At 37.1% G+C, this 17,672-nt stretch overlaps 1 protein-coding gene across 4 annotated transcripts in view; it reads right to left on the reverse strand.

The window, feature by feature from the left end:
- NRF1 (nuclear respiratory factor 1) overlaps positions 1–17,672 on the reverse strand; it is a 123,495-nt gene that overhangs the window by 43,780 nt on the left and 62,043 nt on the right. For all 4 annotated transcript variants that reach the window (XM_031455356.2, XM_031455354.2, XM_031455357.2 and 1 more), the window contains 2 exons: positions 15,068–15,208; positions 677–835 (listed from right to left, as the gene is read on the reverse strand). In XM_031455356.2, the coding sequence (XP_031311216.1) occupies positions 677–835; positions 15,068–15,208 (300 nt within the window). The remainder of the gene's footprint in view (positions 1–676; positions 836–15,067; positions 15,209–17,672) is intronic.

Consider the following 17,672-nt stretch of genomic DNA (forward strand, 5'->3'; position numbering starts at 1 on the left):
ACGCAAAGAAATTCAGTACCAAAGATTTCACACTTGTTTCCTTCCTGATCAAAGTCTGGTTTAGCTTTCGGGTTTTATACCCTATTCTAACCTGAGGCCAACTCAAACTTCTCATAAAAGGTTTATAATTTTGTCAAGAATTTTATGACATTAAGATTCTCAGTAAATTTAAGCTAACTGAAAAACATGTAGAGCAGGTACAAGAGGATGCCTGGTTTAGTCTTTCCTCTTTCTTAAAAGAAGTTTCATTATCAGCAGAATTGACCAACTTTATATCTCTCATATTCATATTTTCAACAGTGATTCTTGCTAACCAGAAATAAGGACATTTCTAAATCTTCAAAGTGATATTTTGTGAAGTGAAGTAATATTTTTACTTTAAGTTTCTTCAGTTTTTCCAAGCATCTCATAAAACTAAAACTGCTCCAAAAGACAACTATGCACAGAAAAGTGTAAATTCACAGACCCATCCCAAGTCTTCAAAGTGATGAAGTGACGAATGCGAAAGGCTATATAAATCAGAGATATCAAACTTCTTTTTGGGGACAGACTTCTTTTTTGACTATTACACAAATGTTTTTAGACCTTTTATAGCATAAGAAGTAAAACAACAAAAATGAAGTGGTTAATTCAGAATGGAAAAGTAACAGGCAACTCAGGCCAGAGGAACACTCACCCTCTGCTTTTGCTCTTCTGTGCGGACATCACTCCGGACATTTGCCCATGGGATATCTTCAGGCCACCAGATGGGCTTGCAGCTTTCTTTGCCCCAGCCTGGTTTTCCCCGACCTGTGGAGTACTTCAACATCTCTGGAATAAATGCCCGAAGCTGGGCCTGGAAAACAAGAGTGTGGTCATCAGTAGTGATGAAAGACATATGGGGTGTGTCTGGTCTGCCAACAAATTCTAAGATTATAAAACAGAGAGCCTTCCTGGAGGGTCTTGGAGAGTTCCAAAATGTGACTATGAAAACCTACTGTTTCCCACTGGTTACTATAGCTCCACAGGTGATGGAGAATTACACGTATGTTGGTAAAGTGCACCTTAAGTCGTATTTCATACACTTGTTCCTATAAGATCAAGAATATCTACCTCCGTGTTTGATTTCTGACCCCTAAAATACTACTGATGCCATACTTTATTTCCCTTCTAGAACTTCCATGCATTTAAGGTGTCAAACAAAGTCAACATGTTTTCAATGTTGTTCTGGAGGTAGTAGTTAGAACAATTAGATGAGTGAAATAAGAGGTGAGGAGCAGATAAAAACCATCATTATTTGTAGATGATATGACTGTGTATCAGAAAATTCCCATAGAATCAAATGAAAAACTACTATAAACAATAAGAGAATTCAGTAAGGTGGTGGGTTTCAAATATATAAAAATAAATGGGCTTTACTTAATAGAAAGGGAAAATAACCCTAAAACTCTTCTAAAAAGTTTCTAATATGGATAAACAAGATTATACTGTATAGCATAGGGAAATATATACAAGATCTTGGGGTAGCTCACAGTGAAAAAAAATGTGACAATGAATATACGTATATTTATATATAACTGAAAAATTGTGCTCTACACTGGAATTTGACACAACATTGTAAAATGACTATAACTCAATAAAAAAAAAGTTGAAACAACCAAAAACAAAAAATAAATAACAAGTTTCTAATAAGACAATCCAATGGCTATGAGTCAGACATACAGATACATGCAGTGAAGCAAGTGTTGATTTAAACACATTATGAACTTCATTCAAATTTATTTTACAGATCAAATCCAGACCAAACAGATGTTAAAACCACAGAGACAACTGCCATTCTTTATCATCTGGCACTGTAACCATGTTGTGTGTGTACGTAGGGGGAGAAGGGGAGCCAACTTTGTGAATTCTCTTCATTGCTTACAATGATTTTTGGCAAGAGGAGCAGTTTATCAAGCTATAATCTTCCTCCCTAGACCTACAGCTTTCCTTTGAACCTGGTGTTCTACAGCATTCCAGAAATAAGCAGCATCCTCCATTGAAGGACGCATTCATCAACCTCTACAGCTTAAGACCAAAAGGCGAGGACAATTTTAGCAAGAAGTCAGACCCAAGGACATGGGCTTGTTGTAGCTGTAAAAGAGGGAAAGAAAAAAATAGAAATGGGAATACTTAAGTATTAATGAGAGAATGAATACAACAACACTTGTATTGAAGAGCTTATTTAAATATCAGGTGTTCTCATTTAAATATTATTTTATCAGAAGATGACACAAATTATTACATAATTTGAAGCCAAATCAGTAATGTTCATCCAATAAAGAAAGTTCTGGTTGACAGCATTTATGTTGTTAACCCTTGTGCCGAGCCTGCCATTTCATGGTTCTTTCTAAGTCCCTCATCTCCCAGACAGTCTCCTGTCTGCAGGATATGATATAATACCCTCCATTATATATTTGGCTCTGCGGCATCAAGCAGCAGGCTAATAGAAACATATCCATTTGCAAACCCACGCTATCAGCTGGCTCATGAGGTCACTCCTTCAGTTATTTTAAGAAAGTGCATCTCAAAGTCATTTTTCCTTTTATTCTGGCTTCCTGAGAGTGTGTTTTTCTAGCTTCAGATATACAGAGAAGGAAGAAGCTTAATTCTTACACACAATATTTACATTTCATCATACAAAGAAACAATGGCTTTCTCAGATGCATAAACCAAATAAACTGATACCACAGACTTTTATAAGTCTCCCCTTTCCTTTAATACCATAACAGTTTCCAAAAGGAGAGTTCTTTATATCCATACCTAGCAGAGTGGGGAGACAATGAAATAAGAAGGTCAAATATCTCTAAATTAACACAAAACTAAACTGTCCAGAAAGAACTTGCTGTCTATAACACTTGGTTGACAGACTCTGCTCAAATCCCACCTGGAACACCATATATTCTTTAATTCTGAAGATTTTTTCAGCTTCTGATCCCCGTCCCATCTCCACCAATAGTTTCCCACATTCCTCAGTTCTGGGTCACCCTGGCACCTGGCTGTGGACAGCTTTTCTCCTCAGGCTTGCTTTGTCTTTCACACCAGGCTTTCCACTAGGTTTTAAGAATTCATTGGTTATTTAAAGTGTGGGCACAGTACCAGCCTACTCACTTAAAACCCTCCTCCACTCTTCCCAATGACTTAATTTCTCAGCATCTTTGTCTTTTCCAGTAGAACCCCACCTCCTCTCCCCAAGTTCAAAACCTCAGTTAGAGTCACCTCTTTCCTTCAACCCCCATCTAGCCACTCGTTGCAAGTTCTGTTCTTTCTTCTCTGAAATGTCTGTGGTATTCATCCCTTCTTCTCCAGTCCCACCTGCATGCCCACTTTCTAGCTCAAGGCCAGTGTATCCTTCTAGTTGGCTTTCCTGTGGAACTCCAAATTCTCCCCTCTCTTTCTCATCTCACATATCCTTGGACAGACAGGCTTCCCTAAATGCTACATAGCTTCAATAATCAAACCCTTCAAACTTTTCACTATAAGCAATTAAATTAGATTCCTCTGTCCAGCTTTTCTGGCCTGCCACAATTTGGCTTCCCACTACATTCAGTCCCCACTAATTCCCACCAGGCAGCCTTGGCCCTCAGAAGGCAAGTCTCTGCACAGTCCTTTGAACTGCTGAGCTCATTCTTGCTTCTATGCCTACTGATTTGTTCCCCCTACTGGACTATGTTCTTAAGCTGCTATTCCAGAGCCACTGCTCATTCCTTAATGCCCAGCAAGTCCTATACTCTTTGTGAAATATATCTTGAATACTTGAGTCAGTCTTTTTTTCTGTTTTCACTTTTTTTTTAATTGAAGTACAGTTTACAAAGTTGTGTCAATTTCTGGTGTACAGCACAATGCTTCAGTCATACATGAATATACATATATTAATTTTCATATTCTTGAGTCAGCTTTTTGTACACATTAATAAGAACACAAACTCTAGTACAAACTTGCAGATATAAAATAAATAGGTTATAGAGATGTAAGGTACAGTATACTGACTACAGTCAGTAATATTGTACTGCAAGTCTGAAAGTTGCTAAGAAAGTGAATCTTAAAGGTTCTCATCACAAGAAAAAAATTTTTTTGTAACTTTGTATAGTGACAGATGGTACTAGAATTATTGTAATAATCATTTCAGTTCACGAGATATACAAATGTCCAATCATTATGCTGTACAACTGAAACTAATATAATGTTGTATGTCAATTATATGTCAATCAAGAAAAGCCCCAAACAAAACACAAGCTCTAGATTCTGAGAGTTGGTTCTGAACCCCAACTCTCTCTGAATCTTAATTTTCTCAACTGCAAAGTATTAATGATAATGACAAGTAAATAGGGTCAATTGAGAGGATCAGAGAGAGCAGGTATATACATAGTTAATTTGAATCAATGGTGGTTTTATTGTTACTACTTTAGTTATCAGTCATCTTTTCCAATTCAAAGAATTAGCCAACGTGAAATGGTTTTCTAGTATTAAACACACTGTAATGTATACAAAGACATTTATCCTTCACTTTTCAAGATGGGTATAGTGGGAAAAAGTAGAAGGTAGAACGAATTCATATGTATTTGTGTAAATATAATTGAGGATCAGAAACAAAGGAAGCTAGAATCAAAAATGAACCAAAATGACCATCGAGGCCAATTCTGTGCCTCGAGGAAGCTAGCTTTTACCAACCCACTCTGCCCCAATGTATAGGTAGTTTAGGCTATTCTGCTGGATCTTTGAGCATTAAAAAAAGTATACAGCAGATTATTAGCGGAAATCATTAGAAAAGGGGACCCAAGTGCAACCACAGTTAGAGGAAAGAGAGAACCAGGAAACCTCTCAAAGGTGTTTTATGTGCTAGAATCTCTGGATGGAAAATGTTTCAAACCCATAGGAAGAAGACAGTAGAGGCTAAATATAAGAGGCAGGAGAAATGGAAGCAGCACAAAGAAAAGGTTACTTCCACAGGCAAAATCCCCATTAAGTTAAAAAATAGACTCAGAGTGAAATTAACAAGTTCTAATTCAGAGACAGATCCTAGCTTTTAAAAGCACTATCAGTTGTACAAAATTTGCCCCTATATCAAAATAAGAGGCTTAATGTATTCTCAACAATAAAAGTTCACTTTTCAATTCTGTACAGTTTGGGAATGAAGGACAAACTCTGCTTTTAAATACATAGAGATAACTACTTTTTTACTGAAAAAGACTTTCCACCAGACTATTTTTATACTCTCCCAAATAAATAGTGCTAAGGCTAAAGGGATAGTAATGAGGGAAAATGAACTATCCAGTATAGAAAGAGTTAAATGATTTCTTTCCAGAATTCAGCACGGTGCTCTCATTACCAGTTGGATTAATTACTGGTCCTGGAGAGTTTTGAAAACTCAAGCTACTCAATGTGCTTGTTAAGGAAGGTTTGTCTTTAATCCACGGGGAGACAATCAACAAGATCAGCAAAGGTAAAGGCTGTCCTCTCCAGCTGTCCTCTAATTGGGCCGCAAGGAGCTTTCCCAGCCTCTCATTCTGATTTAGGGCTCTAGATGGGCTTCAAGTGCCCAGCTCGGTCAATAAGCCCACCTCAAACCAACAGAGAGTAGAAAATACCACTCCTTCCAGGGCACATTCAGCAAAGAAAAAAGATACTATATTCATGCCGGTGGCAGTCAAAAGTAAAGAGTATGTGGAAACCACTGATGGTTTAAAAAAAGAGACTTTTCTAAAACTCTAAACATTTTAATCTAGCCAAAATAAAACTATTTCTTAACTACGCTAGAAATTTTTCACTTTTAAATTCAGTTGTTTGCTATCCAATAATGTATTATCTTTATATAGTCCCAAATATTCCAAATATTCTCTCACTCCTTCTCTCTTTGCTCTGCATGTAACCGAGACCAGGGATTTTGAGGCTCTTTGATGTCCATTTAGGTTCAGTTACCAAGAAAAGGTCTTTCAAATTAAAATGCCTGCCAATTCCACATCTACTGAAGAGGTCTAAGAAATTTAAAGAGAAGGCAGCTGAAATCAAACCACGTTGAAAGGTGATGTTTTCTATACCCTACAGGAAAACAGGAATGTAGCAGGGAAAGAAAACAAGAATTTTCAGACTGTGGCTTTATTATTTTAATTTAAAATTATGAACCTCCAGGTTGACAGTCCCAATCATACTCAAGTGGATATTTAAAAGGCAATTAGAAAGTAAAAGCAAATGCTTTTTTTTGCCCACTATTGGGAATTATTTGTACCACAGACCTCTGTTCATAGAGATAATGAAAGTGGCTTTCCTTATTAGAAACACCAATTCTATATCCCCACAGCAGAAACACTGGCTTCTCTTAATCTCATTTTCCCATAAACACATTCCCATAGAAACATGGGAAGAATAAGTTTGTAAGGAAAGGTAAGTTTAGAGAATTCAAGGGACAGCCAATGAAGACACTCATCTCTTCAGCCAATACTTCTGCTTCTCCATCTCCACACCCCATCAACCTATTAAATTGTCTCCCTCCCATTAATCAAAATGCTCTTAAAAATTCTACCTTCTCTTTGAAGGAGTCTCAGATTGGTCAGTTTCTGCTAGCTTATCCTAGTTATACTCTTTAGTATAAAAATTTAAATAACACAGATAAAATCAAAGTGCTCTTTAAGATCCACCCTCCTGCAATCTAGTCCCCTGTCCAGAGGCATTAATTTGATGAACACCCTTTCTTAAAGGCCAAATTCTACATATTTACATAAATATATGCTGGAAAGGCACAGTTTTATGTGATGAAAGAAAACACACATATACATATTTTAGTACAACTCACTTTTCCCACTCAACATTTTGTCACAGAGATCTTCTCATGCTAGTACAACTAGAATAACCTCATTAAAAAAAAAAAACCAAAAAACAGTTGCTTAGTATCCATAGTATAGTTTTTTCCATTTTATTTAACCATTCTCCTTCTGATAAACATTTATGTTGTTTACAGTGCTTGTACCTACCTGCTTCTTTGAGCACACATGTATTTCTCCAGCAGAAAAGTGGAATTGTTGGTTAAAAGGTATACACATTTAACATTTTAATAGACACTGCCTAATCGTCCTCCTGAAAGACTGTCAATCCTATTCCCACCAACAGTGCAGAACAATACCCATTATTTCAAAATCTCCCTTCACATTAATTACCCTGCTTTCTTATTTTGGCTCATCAAATGTGGGGGAAAAGATTTATTTTAATTTTCATTACTAGTGAGGTTGAGAATCTTTTTATATGTTTACTGATTGTTTTTCCTTTTTATGAACTGTTCATAATGCTTGGCTTATTTCTCTAATGATCTTTTTCTTATTAATTTGAAAGAAATATTCATGTGTTCTAGACATTCCTTGTCATATATTATGCAACTGCTTTTCCCTACTCTAGTTCTGTCCTGAATATGGAATTTATATGCATGTTCCCTTCTCTTAGTTTTCCTGAATATACTCTTAATTCTTTTACTCTACTCAAAATATGCTGTGTTCTATTTAAGAACACAGCCAATGTTTTTGTTACCTTTATATTTTCTTAATCTTATCCTGCTTACCTAATATTGACAAAATTTGGGATGGTATCATACACAGAAACACTTTTTGATTATTTTAGACAGTAAGAAAACATATTCTACACACAGATTATGACACTATAGTAGGAGAAGAAGTTAGGAACTGTTACCTACAACAGTGGTTCTCAAAGTTGGCTGCACACTGAAACTGCCTGGGGAGTTTAAACACTGCAGACGCCTAGATCTCATCCCCAAAGAGTCTGATTTAATTGGTCTGGAGTATGGCCTGGGCACTAGGATTTTAAGATCCCCAGGTGGTTCTATTGTGCAGTCAAGTTTGAGGACCACTGAATTAATTAAAATACCTTTTATCCAACTCTTTAAACATTTTTTTAAATTGTGGTAAAATATACATAACATGAAATTAGCCAATTTAAAATGTACAATTCAGTGGCATTAAATACATTCCCACTATTGTATGACCATCACCAGTATTTCCAGAATTTATTCATCACCAAGCAGAAACTCTGTACCCATTAAACAATAGTTCTCCATTTTTACTTCCTCCAGCCCCTGGTAAGCGCTATTCTACTTTCTGCCTTTACGAATTTACCCATTCTAGATACCTCATATAAGTGGAATCACACAATATTTGTCCTTTGGCATATTTTACTTAGCATAATGCTTCTATTCTTTAGGTAGAAGAGGCCAGATCTATGCTTTTTCAAAACAAAATAAAACAATATTCAAAAAACCTAAATTGACAACTGATCAATATTTTTAAAGTAAAACTTGTCAATCCCTGTGAATAACTTCTTCCAAAGAAGCAATCACTGTGCTGTATGTTTCTGAAGGTTTCCCTGAAAACTAGTGAAGAATTACTATCCTGTTGCATCATTACTCCAAGGGAATATTAAAGCAACAAAGACTGTCCCAGTGAGAGTGAGAGGAGGACAGTAAGTTCAAAGGAGAAGAAAGGGAGAAGAGAAAAAGGAGCGGATTTTAACCAATAATACCAGATTCATCATACTTCTTCTGTAACTATAATCTTGGCCTGGATCTCTTCTAACACAAATTCCAAAAAGATTAACAACCTCCCAAGAACAAGAGAATCCTATAGGACTCAAATGTGGTAAAGAACATAACTGACTTTCCACTAGCAAAACTGTAATAACTGCTTAAAGACTCTTTAAGAAATGATCTCATTTCTTAAACTCAAAGTGTAGTCTGGGAGTCAGCAGCACTGGCATGACCTAGAAGCTAGAAGGCAGAGTCTCAGCTCCCACTTCGGACGTACTGATTCACAATCTGCATTTAAACAAATAAGACTCTCAGGTGATTCCTATGGACACTGAAGTTTGAGAAACACAATTCAGCCCATCCTCTGGTCTCTCAAGTATCCTAGAAAATTTTGCTAACCTGGTTTTCAAAATCTCTGAAAAAGATAACTTCATTATTTCACTGTAAATGGGGTTGCAGAATCTGTATCAAATTAGATTTCTTCTAAGACGTTTCTCAGTCTCCTTCAATTCTTACTCAAGGAGATAGACAGAAATGGGGTAAGTTCTAACCAGTATTCTTAAAGGTGCCTAGAAATTCAACTTTTCATTTTTTCACTAACAATACTATAGAGCTGTTTTTTTGTTTTTTGTTTTTTTTTTAACACACACACACACACACACACACACACAAAGACTTTATTAGGATCAAGGTATATTTATAATAGTAAAAACAAGCTTTTCAGGTAAACATTCTACTTACCCATATAGAATTACACTTTTACCACAAAGAAAAACAAAGTAAAACACAACAAAAGCCAAAACTACAGAGCTGCTTCCTAAAAGCACCAAGGAATTCAGTTCACATTGTATTTAAAATACTCTGTTATATGTAATAGAGTTACTTTGTTATACATAAGATACTCTGTTATGCTTAACTTCAATCTGTTGTAGAAGACAATTTCAACGGTTGTTAGAGCAAGTCTAGAAATTCTTTTAAAACAGTAACTTTTCAGTGTAGATTAGCTGAAATACTCAATCTGAGTGATGATTACAACATGGTTTCATACAAAAAGAAAGAGAGAGAGAAGAAAGCACTGGCAATATGGACTCCACCCTAAATTCTATTTGTTTGTTACTAACTTGCTTCATAAGTTGATTCCTTTATGTCTCAACTTTTGAATACATTGTCACCTATACTGTCCTAGTTCACTGCTGAGAAAAATAAAAATTTTAGGTTCACTTCCTCTGAGTGAAAAGTGGATAAGAAATGGTAATAATCAGGTTATTTCAAAGTTAATATAGGTAACATATAAAACTAGTATTAATAGTAATAATACCTGTGTGTGATTCCTTAGTTTTCAAAGCACTTTCCAATACGTCTCATTTTTTCTTCCTCCGACTCTATGAGGTAGGAGGGCATGTATTATGCTCACTTTCATAAGATGGAACTGAGAACCAGGGCTACTATATGTAGAAGTGGGACTTAAAGACGAGATCTTCTGACTAACAAACCATGTTAACTTTCTAACTTGTAAAGAATTAAAGTAATGGAACACATAACATTAGAACAATATTGAATATGATTTACTCTCTTTGGATGATTCAGAACTCATCTAAGGATCATATAAGGAATTATATTTGTAAATTAGGGTCATCAATATAAACATCAGTTATCTTCTCCATGACATTCAGGGCAGATAAGATAATTAATAGAGCTGCCTGGTTAACACAAGTCCATCTCCAGACCAGTGCACTTTTACAATTCTGGAATTTTATCACTTTAAGGAAGTCATGAACTACTCATATGGTCTGAACTCTAGAACTGGTGTCCACATAAACTTACTTCGTCTTTTATGGGTACAGCCATATCTGAGTTCTGCTTCCTTGACTATAAAATAGAAATCTCTCTCTCTCTCTCTCTCTCTCTCTCTCACACACACACACACACACACACATACACAAGCGTGTGCACTGGAAGGCAAGGGTTAAATGAGATTTAACCCTGAAAGAATTTAGTATTATGCCTTTCAACACACAGTAGCTACAGAAGAGAAAAATGAGAGGGGGAAAAAAAAAAGAGTTGCTGACGTCTTCACCAGTAAATGTTATGAAAAATAATCTTTGGACAAAACAAGGCAGAAACACCATCAAAGTTGCACTTAAAAAAATTCAAGTTTACATATAAAATATGAAAATACATGTTTTGGTTTCTATGGTTATAAGTCATTCTTATTAGACAAAGACAATGAAAATCACCCATAATGCCATCACACATAATCACTGCTAATATATCGGTGTATATCCTTCTAAAGTTTCATATATCCTCACACAGACACAGGCAAGTTTTGTGTGCATGTTTTAAACAAATGAAATCAATTAACTCAATTCTGTATTCCCTGGGTGTGTGTGTGTGTGTGTGTGTGTGTGTGTGTGTGTGTGTGTGTGTGTGTGTGTGTGTGTGAAATCTAGTCCCCTAATAGAAACAAAAGCAAAGGGCCTAAACCCCTCAAAATACAGTATATAAGAAATGCTATTTTATAACCAGTTTTTAATTTAATATATCACAGTAGTATTCTATTGCAACAGAGAGCAAATCATCATTTGTAGTGTCTAATATTTCAGTGAATATTCACTTCTAGTCTCTTACAGGCTAAGCTGCTCTTCTTTCCATGTAAATTCTAAATACCACTACTATAATTCATTTAACCACATTGATCTCAGGTTTTCATCGGAAACAATGCCGTGAACATACATGTTTGCTTACTTGGGGGGCATGACATGCACATTTTAAATTTTGATATGCACTGCCAACCTGCTCTCTGGAAAAATCATCCAAAGTACATTCCATTGATGGTGCTTATATTTCCATCAACTTGCCTATCTAGGTTTGGTTTGAAATAAAACCCTGCTTTTACTACCATTAATAGTGAAAGGCTTTAGTATAAATTAAAAGAGTGAGGGGGAGAGAGAGAGAGGAAGGGAGGGAGGAAGAGAGGAAGAGAGGAAGAGAGGAAGAGAGGAAGAGAGGAAGAGAGGAAGAAAGGAAGAAAGGAATTTAGTTCACATTAAGAAGAAAGTATTTAACAACAAGGACCTACGGTAAAGCACAGGGAACTATATTCAATTTCTTGTAATGAGTTGTAACAGAAAAGAATCTAAAAAAAGTATATATGTGTGTGTATGTGTGTGTATATACACATATATATATGTATAAGACTGAATTCCTTTGCTGTAACCCTGAAGCTAACATTGTAAATCGATTACACTTCAATAAAAAGTAAGAATTAAAAAAAAGAAAGTATCTGAGGAAAACCAAATAAAACATAATTAAAAAAAAAAAAAGACTTGGGGGAAAATCCCAAGGATCCAAATTCTCAGAAATTCCCATTCAACTGGGAGTTGGGTTCTTCAATACCCTGCTTACTCCTTCTCCCCATTCCTTTGTTTTATGTGTTATGTGTTACTTTTTAGTAATCATCTGTGGTGAGAAGGACAAGGGGGGGATGTACAACGGTAAGAAGATGCACACTCCACAGAGAGCCTCTCAGACTGACCCATGACTTACTCCAGCTTCCCTTGGATGCACCACTGTACCACTGTACCAACCTACTGAGTTGCATATGTCACAAAAATGGAAACAATGGTTTCAAATGTTTTACCTCCAGCACGATAATTAAATTAATTGTTTGCTCTGACTTCTGTGACCATCAGCAAATTCTCCCAATTATCACTAGCCATGATGATTTAATATATAAAAATCTCAGATTATTTCAATCTAACACACCAAATGTGACAAAGAAGGAAAATGTGCCCATCTCAGGAGAGTACCTAAACACAGTACACACCTTCTCAGTGATTACTCCTTATTTCTGATTAAGTAAGCTTAATCAGAAACTAAGTCAACTTTAGATGTACTTTATATCTGAGATACAAAGTAGATTCTTTACATTAATCAGGTAAAATTCACCTCATGTTTTCTTTAACCAGTCAGAATGGCCACAGGGATAGAGTAATAACAGGTATAAAACAACAAGAAAAAAGTTTAGATAATATTTTCCTTTTCAAACCATTATCCAGAGATCTTTCAAGTGTCCACAGAAAGATCTACGAATCCAACAATCAAAAGATCACAACTTAGCTTCATATTTATAAAATACTGTATTACTTCAGACCAAGTTGCTGGATCAGGCTTAATAAAAAGAAAAGTGCCATCTCCGGAGCTGCAGCATCAATGTCTACACTGAGTGCACCCACTCAGGAGGTTTGCAATCCAGTTACCCACTACACTGAACTCACTTTTGCTTTCACTCTTAGGTCATTTACTGAACAGATATTGACTACTACAGTCATCCTTCAGTCTTCACGGGGGATTGGTTTCAGAGTCACCATGGATAACAAAAATCTGCAGATGCTCAATTCCCTTATGTAAAATGGCACCGTATTTGCACATAACCTACACACATCCCCCAGTATACTTTAAACTGTCTCTAGATTACTTATAATACCTAATATAATGTACATGCTATGTAAATAGGTGCCAGTGCTGCAAATTCAAGTTTTGCTTTTTGGAACTTTCTGGGATTCCCCCCCCCCCAATATTTTCAATCTGAGATTGGTTAAATCGACAGATGCAGAACCCACAGATATGGAAGGCTGACTGTGTTTAGTACAGATATTATCTGGTGCCAGGCAGCTGTACTGGACTGCAGTGAAGAATAGAACTAAACCCCTGCTCTCAATCCTAGCCGAAGAGACAGACCACACACAAGTATAAATGTTAATAAATAACTTCAGGTAGTGGTAAGTGTTACAAAGACAATAAAATACGGGATGCATTAGGCTGTGACTTGGTGATGAGGAGAAAGTTTCATCAGATGGGATAATTAAGAGAGGCTCGTCTCAGGGGGTGAAATCTGAGCTAGACTTTGAATAAGATACAGGGGGTGAAATCTGAGCTAGACTTTGAATAAGATAAAGTGAATCATGCAATGATCTAGAACAATGTTTCAGGTGGAGGAAACAGCAAAAGTGAAAGAGCTGGAAGCATCTGACAGAAAGAAAGGGTGAGTGTGGCCAGAACACAGTGACTGAGGGGGAGAATGAGAAATGAGGTTGGAAAAGGCAGGCTATATACACAGGGCCTCAGAGGCCGTGGCAGAGTCTGAATTGGATTCTAGGAATAGTGGAAAGCCATTAAAAGGCTTAAACAAGAGAGTGATATTACCTGATTTAAGTTTCTTTAAAAATCTGATGGCTCTGTAGAGTATGGACTGTGGCAAGAAGGAAATCAATAGAACTGATCGATGTAAACAGTCCAAGTGAGAGATGCTGAAGGCATGGGCAGGGGTGGTGATGAGAACTGAGAAGAATGATCAGATTCAGGGTACATTTCAGAGGTGAACTGAAATGACTTGCTAATGAATTAGATGTGCTTGGTGGTGGAGTGAGGGCAAAACAGGGAAACCAAGGATTACTTAGACTTGAGCCGCCAGATGGACCATGGTGCTGTTAGCTGATATGAGGAATACTAGGGAAGGAACAGATCTGAAGTGGAGAGTAGGGACAATCAAAGGTTCCATTTTGGGCATGTCAGGTACTGGAGATCTAATAGTCTTATAAGCTGGGGTGTAAACAGCATATAGATGGGATATAAAGCCCACAGGACAGGATGAGATCATGTGGAGAGAAATTATAAACAGAGCCCTGGGACATGCCAATACTGATCAAGTGAGAAGAGGACGAGGAGCCAGTAGAATTGCTGACAGGGAGCACTTGGTAAAGTAAGAGGCTATTAGGAGAGTGTAGGTACAGAAACCAAGAGGAGAAAGTGTTTTAAGAAGGAGTAGTCAACTATGTTAAATGCTGCTGGAAGTCTAAGGTAAGGAAAGAAAACTCACAAGTGGACTTAAAGCTAGACGTATTAATAAAGAAATAAGGTAGGAAAATATGTTACAAAAAAGGAATTTGATCTTGATCAAGTTATCACTTTTAAAGCTAAAAAACACTTAAAAGAGACAAGCTCAGCATAATTCCTAAGGTATGCTGATTTATCAAGCTAAGTAATTTTGACTTCCTCTCTCAAAGGAAGAGGTGGGAAGCAATGACTCAGGAGGGTGGCTCACCAAGTTTTCCATTCTTACTCCCTAAAAAGAGAAGCCTTCCCCGACAGCAGTGTGTTGGCATTCAGAATTTACATGGGAGGAGCAGCTCAGCCCAGGAGTGACTGAAAGTTTACTCGCCCCACTTGATTGTGACTCATCGAAGTCCTAACAGTCTCCTGTCCAAACCAACTCCAAGCTAAAAGTTTCTTTATCTAACCCAAGGGCCCAAGTGAAAGGAAAAAACTGCCAACAGAAGACTATATCCATGCCCTTGGCTGGGAGCATTCTTCTGGCATTTTCTTTTCTGAGGCTGCTACTATTTCGCTATCAGACTCCAGCCTGTGTCTCACTCTGGTGAGGACAAAATTAAGAAGAGTGATCTGAGGCCTGCCCACACCCGTGCCGCTTGTCTTTGTGTCTCCTCCTCACTTCCCGCCCCTTACCTGAGTCATTTTGTCCACAGAGACTGGAATTCCATCGATGGTGAGAGGTGGCAGCTCTGAGTTAACCTCCTGTGGTGCAGGGGCGTGTTCTGCCAGGGCAGACTCCAGGTCTTCCAGGATCATGCTCTTGTACTTACGCACCTGCAGGGAATTAAGGGCAGAAGTAAACAAGATGACCAACAACCAGGGAGGGTTGGTGCCAAGCAACCAGAAAGTGGGTGGAGCTGGCCTTCCTTAGCCATCACAGAGCCCTAAGAACAAACACTACAACTAGCAGATAAAAATACCCGCTGGCCCCAAAGACACCACATTGTACAGAATTAAATGAAAAGATGATGAAATTACAGGTAACAACAGCAGAAAGAGGCCAGTATTTACAGAAACACTGCTCCTCAGTTAAAATCACATTTTCTCAGTGAATGCTGGCCTCATTACCTATTCCAGATCTAACAGGAATGGCATCCATTATTCTGCATTTCCCAGGCCATTTGATGAAACCTAGCTGTGGCAGTTAATTACCAAAATCATTTTCAAGATCACCAAGGACTTATGTCTCTAAAATTCTATAACCTATTCAAAACATTCCTCTGTTGCTACTTTCCTGCAAAGCTAGACTACAAAACAAATAGGAGACTCAAGTGTACAAGAGGATAGACTGAAAGGCATCAAAGAAAAAAAAATCAAGAAGTATATATTGTAGCTGGGTGTCATAGGTGCCACCATCAGTAAGGCCCAGGGCCAGAGAGAGCACCACAGGTCAAGTTCTCCTTCTCTCTGGTCCTCCCGGGTGACAGAGGTGAACTTCACACCCATGATACCTCTGTAGCTTTGACAAGCCCAGGTCTGAACCAGCTACTTGTTGCTCTGATTCCATTCCTCCCACTGCCAGTGAAAGGTGTCTCAAAAAACAGAACTTCGCAGCAGCACATTGTACACATACACATTCTTCTATCATGAGCAGCAACAGTAGACAGACATTGGATCCTACAACCGCCAATAGTGGCTTCATTCACTTACAAGAATACACAAGGGGGATGAGGATACCTTTGGGGATAACAAAGAAGCCATGGAATTACAGAAATGTGACAAGACAGGAAAGAAAATTAACTTGCTTTCAGGGCTCAGGCCATTATCTTAGGGAAAAAGGGAAAGAGAAAGTGAGGTTTGCCCAGAAGTTATGACAATGTTTAAGAACTGGGTTTTCTACTAAGTGGACTGAACGCTCAATCATGACACACTTCCTTATAAATATCTTATTACGAACATTAAAAAAGAAAGATTCTCATACTCTGCCTCATGCATCTGAAAAAGCAAAAATTGTTGACTACAATGTACAACTTTTACAGAATTTTCCAAATAGATCAACAATAAAATGATGAAAGAAAAACAGTGCAAACATGTAGAATGACAGCTACTCTAGAGATTCAGTTTTATCCTGGTTTCTAACAAAAAAGAAAGTTTAAAAAATTATTGCCAATATATTTATTGTAACAGCTGGTGTTGCCATGGCATCTTTAAGGATATATACTTTCTGATTTCTAGATTTCTATACCCTATGTAGAGTTTTTACACTACCAACCCACAGAAAAACTGAATAAACCTAGGTTATGGTTTGAACTTTAATGTATCAGGTTAAAGTATTATATTAGTATGTAGGCCCACAGTAAGAGTGAATGACTAGTATAAAGATAAATTTCACTATGCTGGAAACACCTAGCATTCAAAGACAAAAAAATCATTAGATTATTACTATTATTACATTATTAGCTAGTTTCAAACACTTTCAGCCATTTTTATGGGTCAGCAGAATTCTAGGAATTCATATCCAGGCATTTTGCTAAATTTACCAGTGCTATGCAACTCTGTAAAAATATCTTGATTTAAAAAAAAATGCTGGTAGAGCATCCCCAGAGTAATTTACAATAAAACATCTTTAGTTGTGACCACAGTATCTCTAAGTTTACTTACTAAAGTTAACTAAGTTTCCCAGAATTATAAAGCTGGTGCTTCAATTCTACCTGATCTATCAATTCAGAGATGAAATTTTTCCACATTTATCATTCCTCTGAAATTGGGATACATCTTAAAATTGCAGTAGACCAGGTGTCATGGGGCACAGAAGTCACTGCCTGCACATATATGAACATGGCTGTTATCCCCGGAGGCATGATTGCAACCCCTAGCCTTTTCAATCATCAAGCCATTTAGCACTATTTCAGAAATGAACATGTCTTGGTTGTTGTCTGGTAACTCCCCCAGTGATCAAAAAGAACCAGCATCAAACTTGTGGCAGCTAGGAAAAGGTCTCAGAGAGGATAGCAGAGCACTTTTTAAAATGCCACCCACGTTCCTGATGACACTGAGGACAATATTCCATGAAACCACACAATGATGACTCTGAAACAAGAATAATTCAGAATTGGACTCTGAATGTGGAAAAGTTTCGGAATAGCAATTTATTTCACTTACATGTTCCTTTTTGTGTATATACAAAAGCAGTATGATTAAAATCTGTATCTAAGTAAGCCTGAAAGAGCTCTTTCAATAAGTATAAAGTAAAAATTCTTAGTGATAAGCGTTGTGTCAGTTTGTCAATGTTTTTTCT

Source organism: Camelus dromedarius, chromosome 7, assembly GCF_036321535.1.
Source record: "Camelus dromedarius isolate mCamDro1 chromosome 7, mCamDro1.pat, whole genome shotgun sequence".
NCBI classification, from domain to species: Eukaryota; Metazoa; Chordata; class Mammalia; order Artiodactyla; family Camelidae; genus Camelus; species Camelus dromedarius.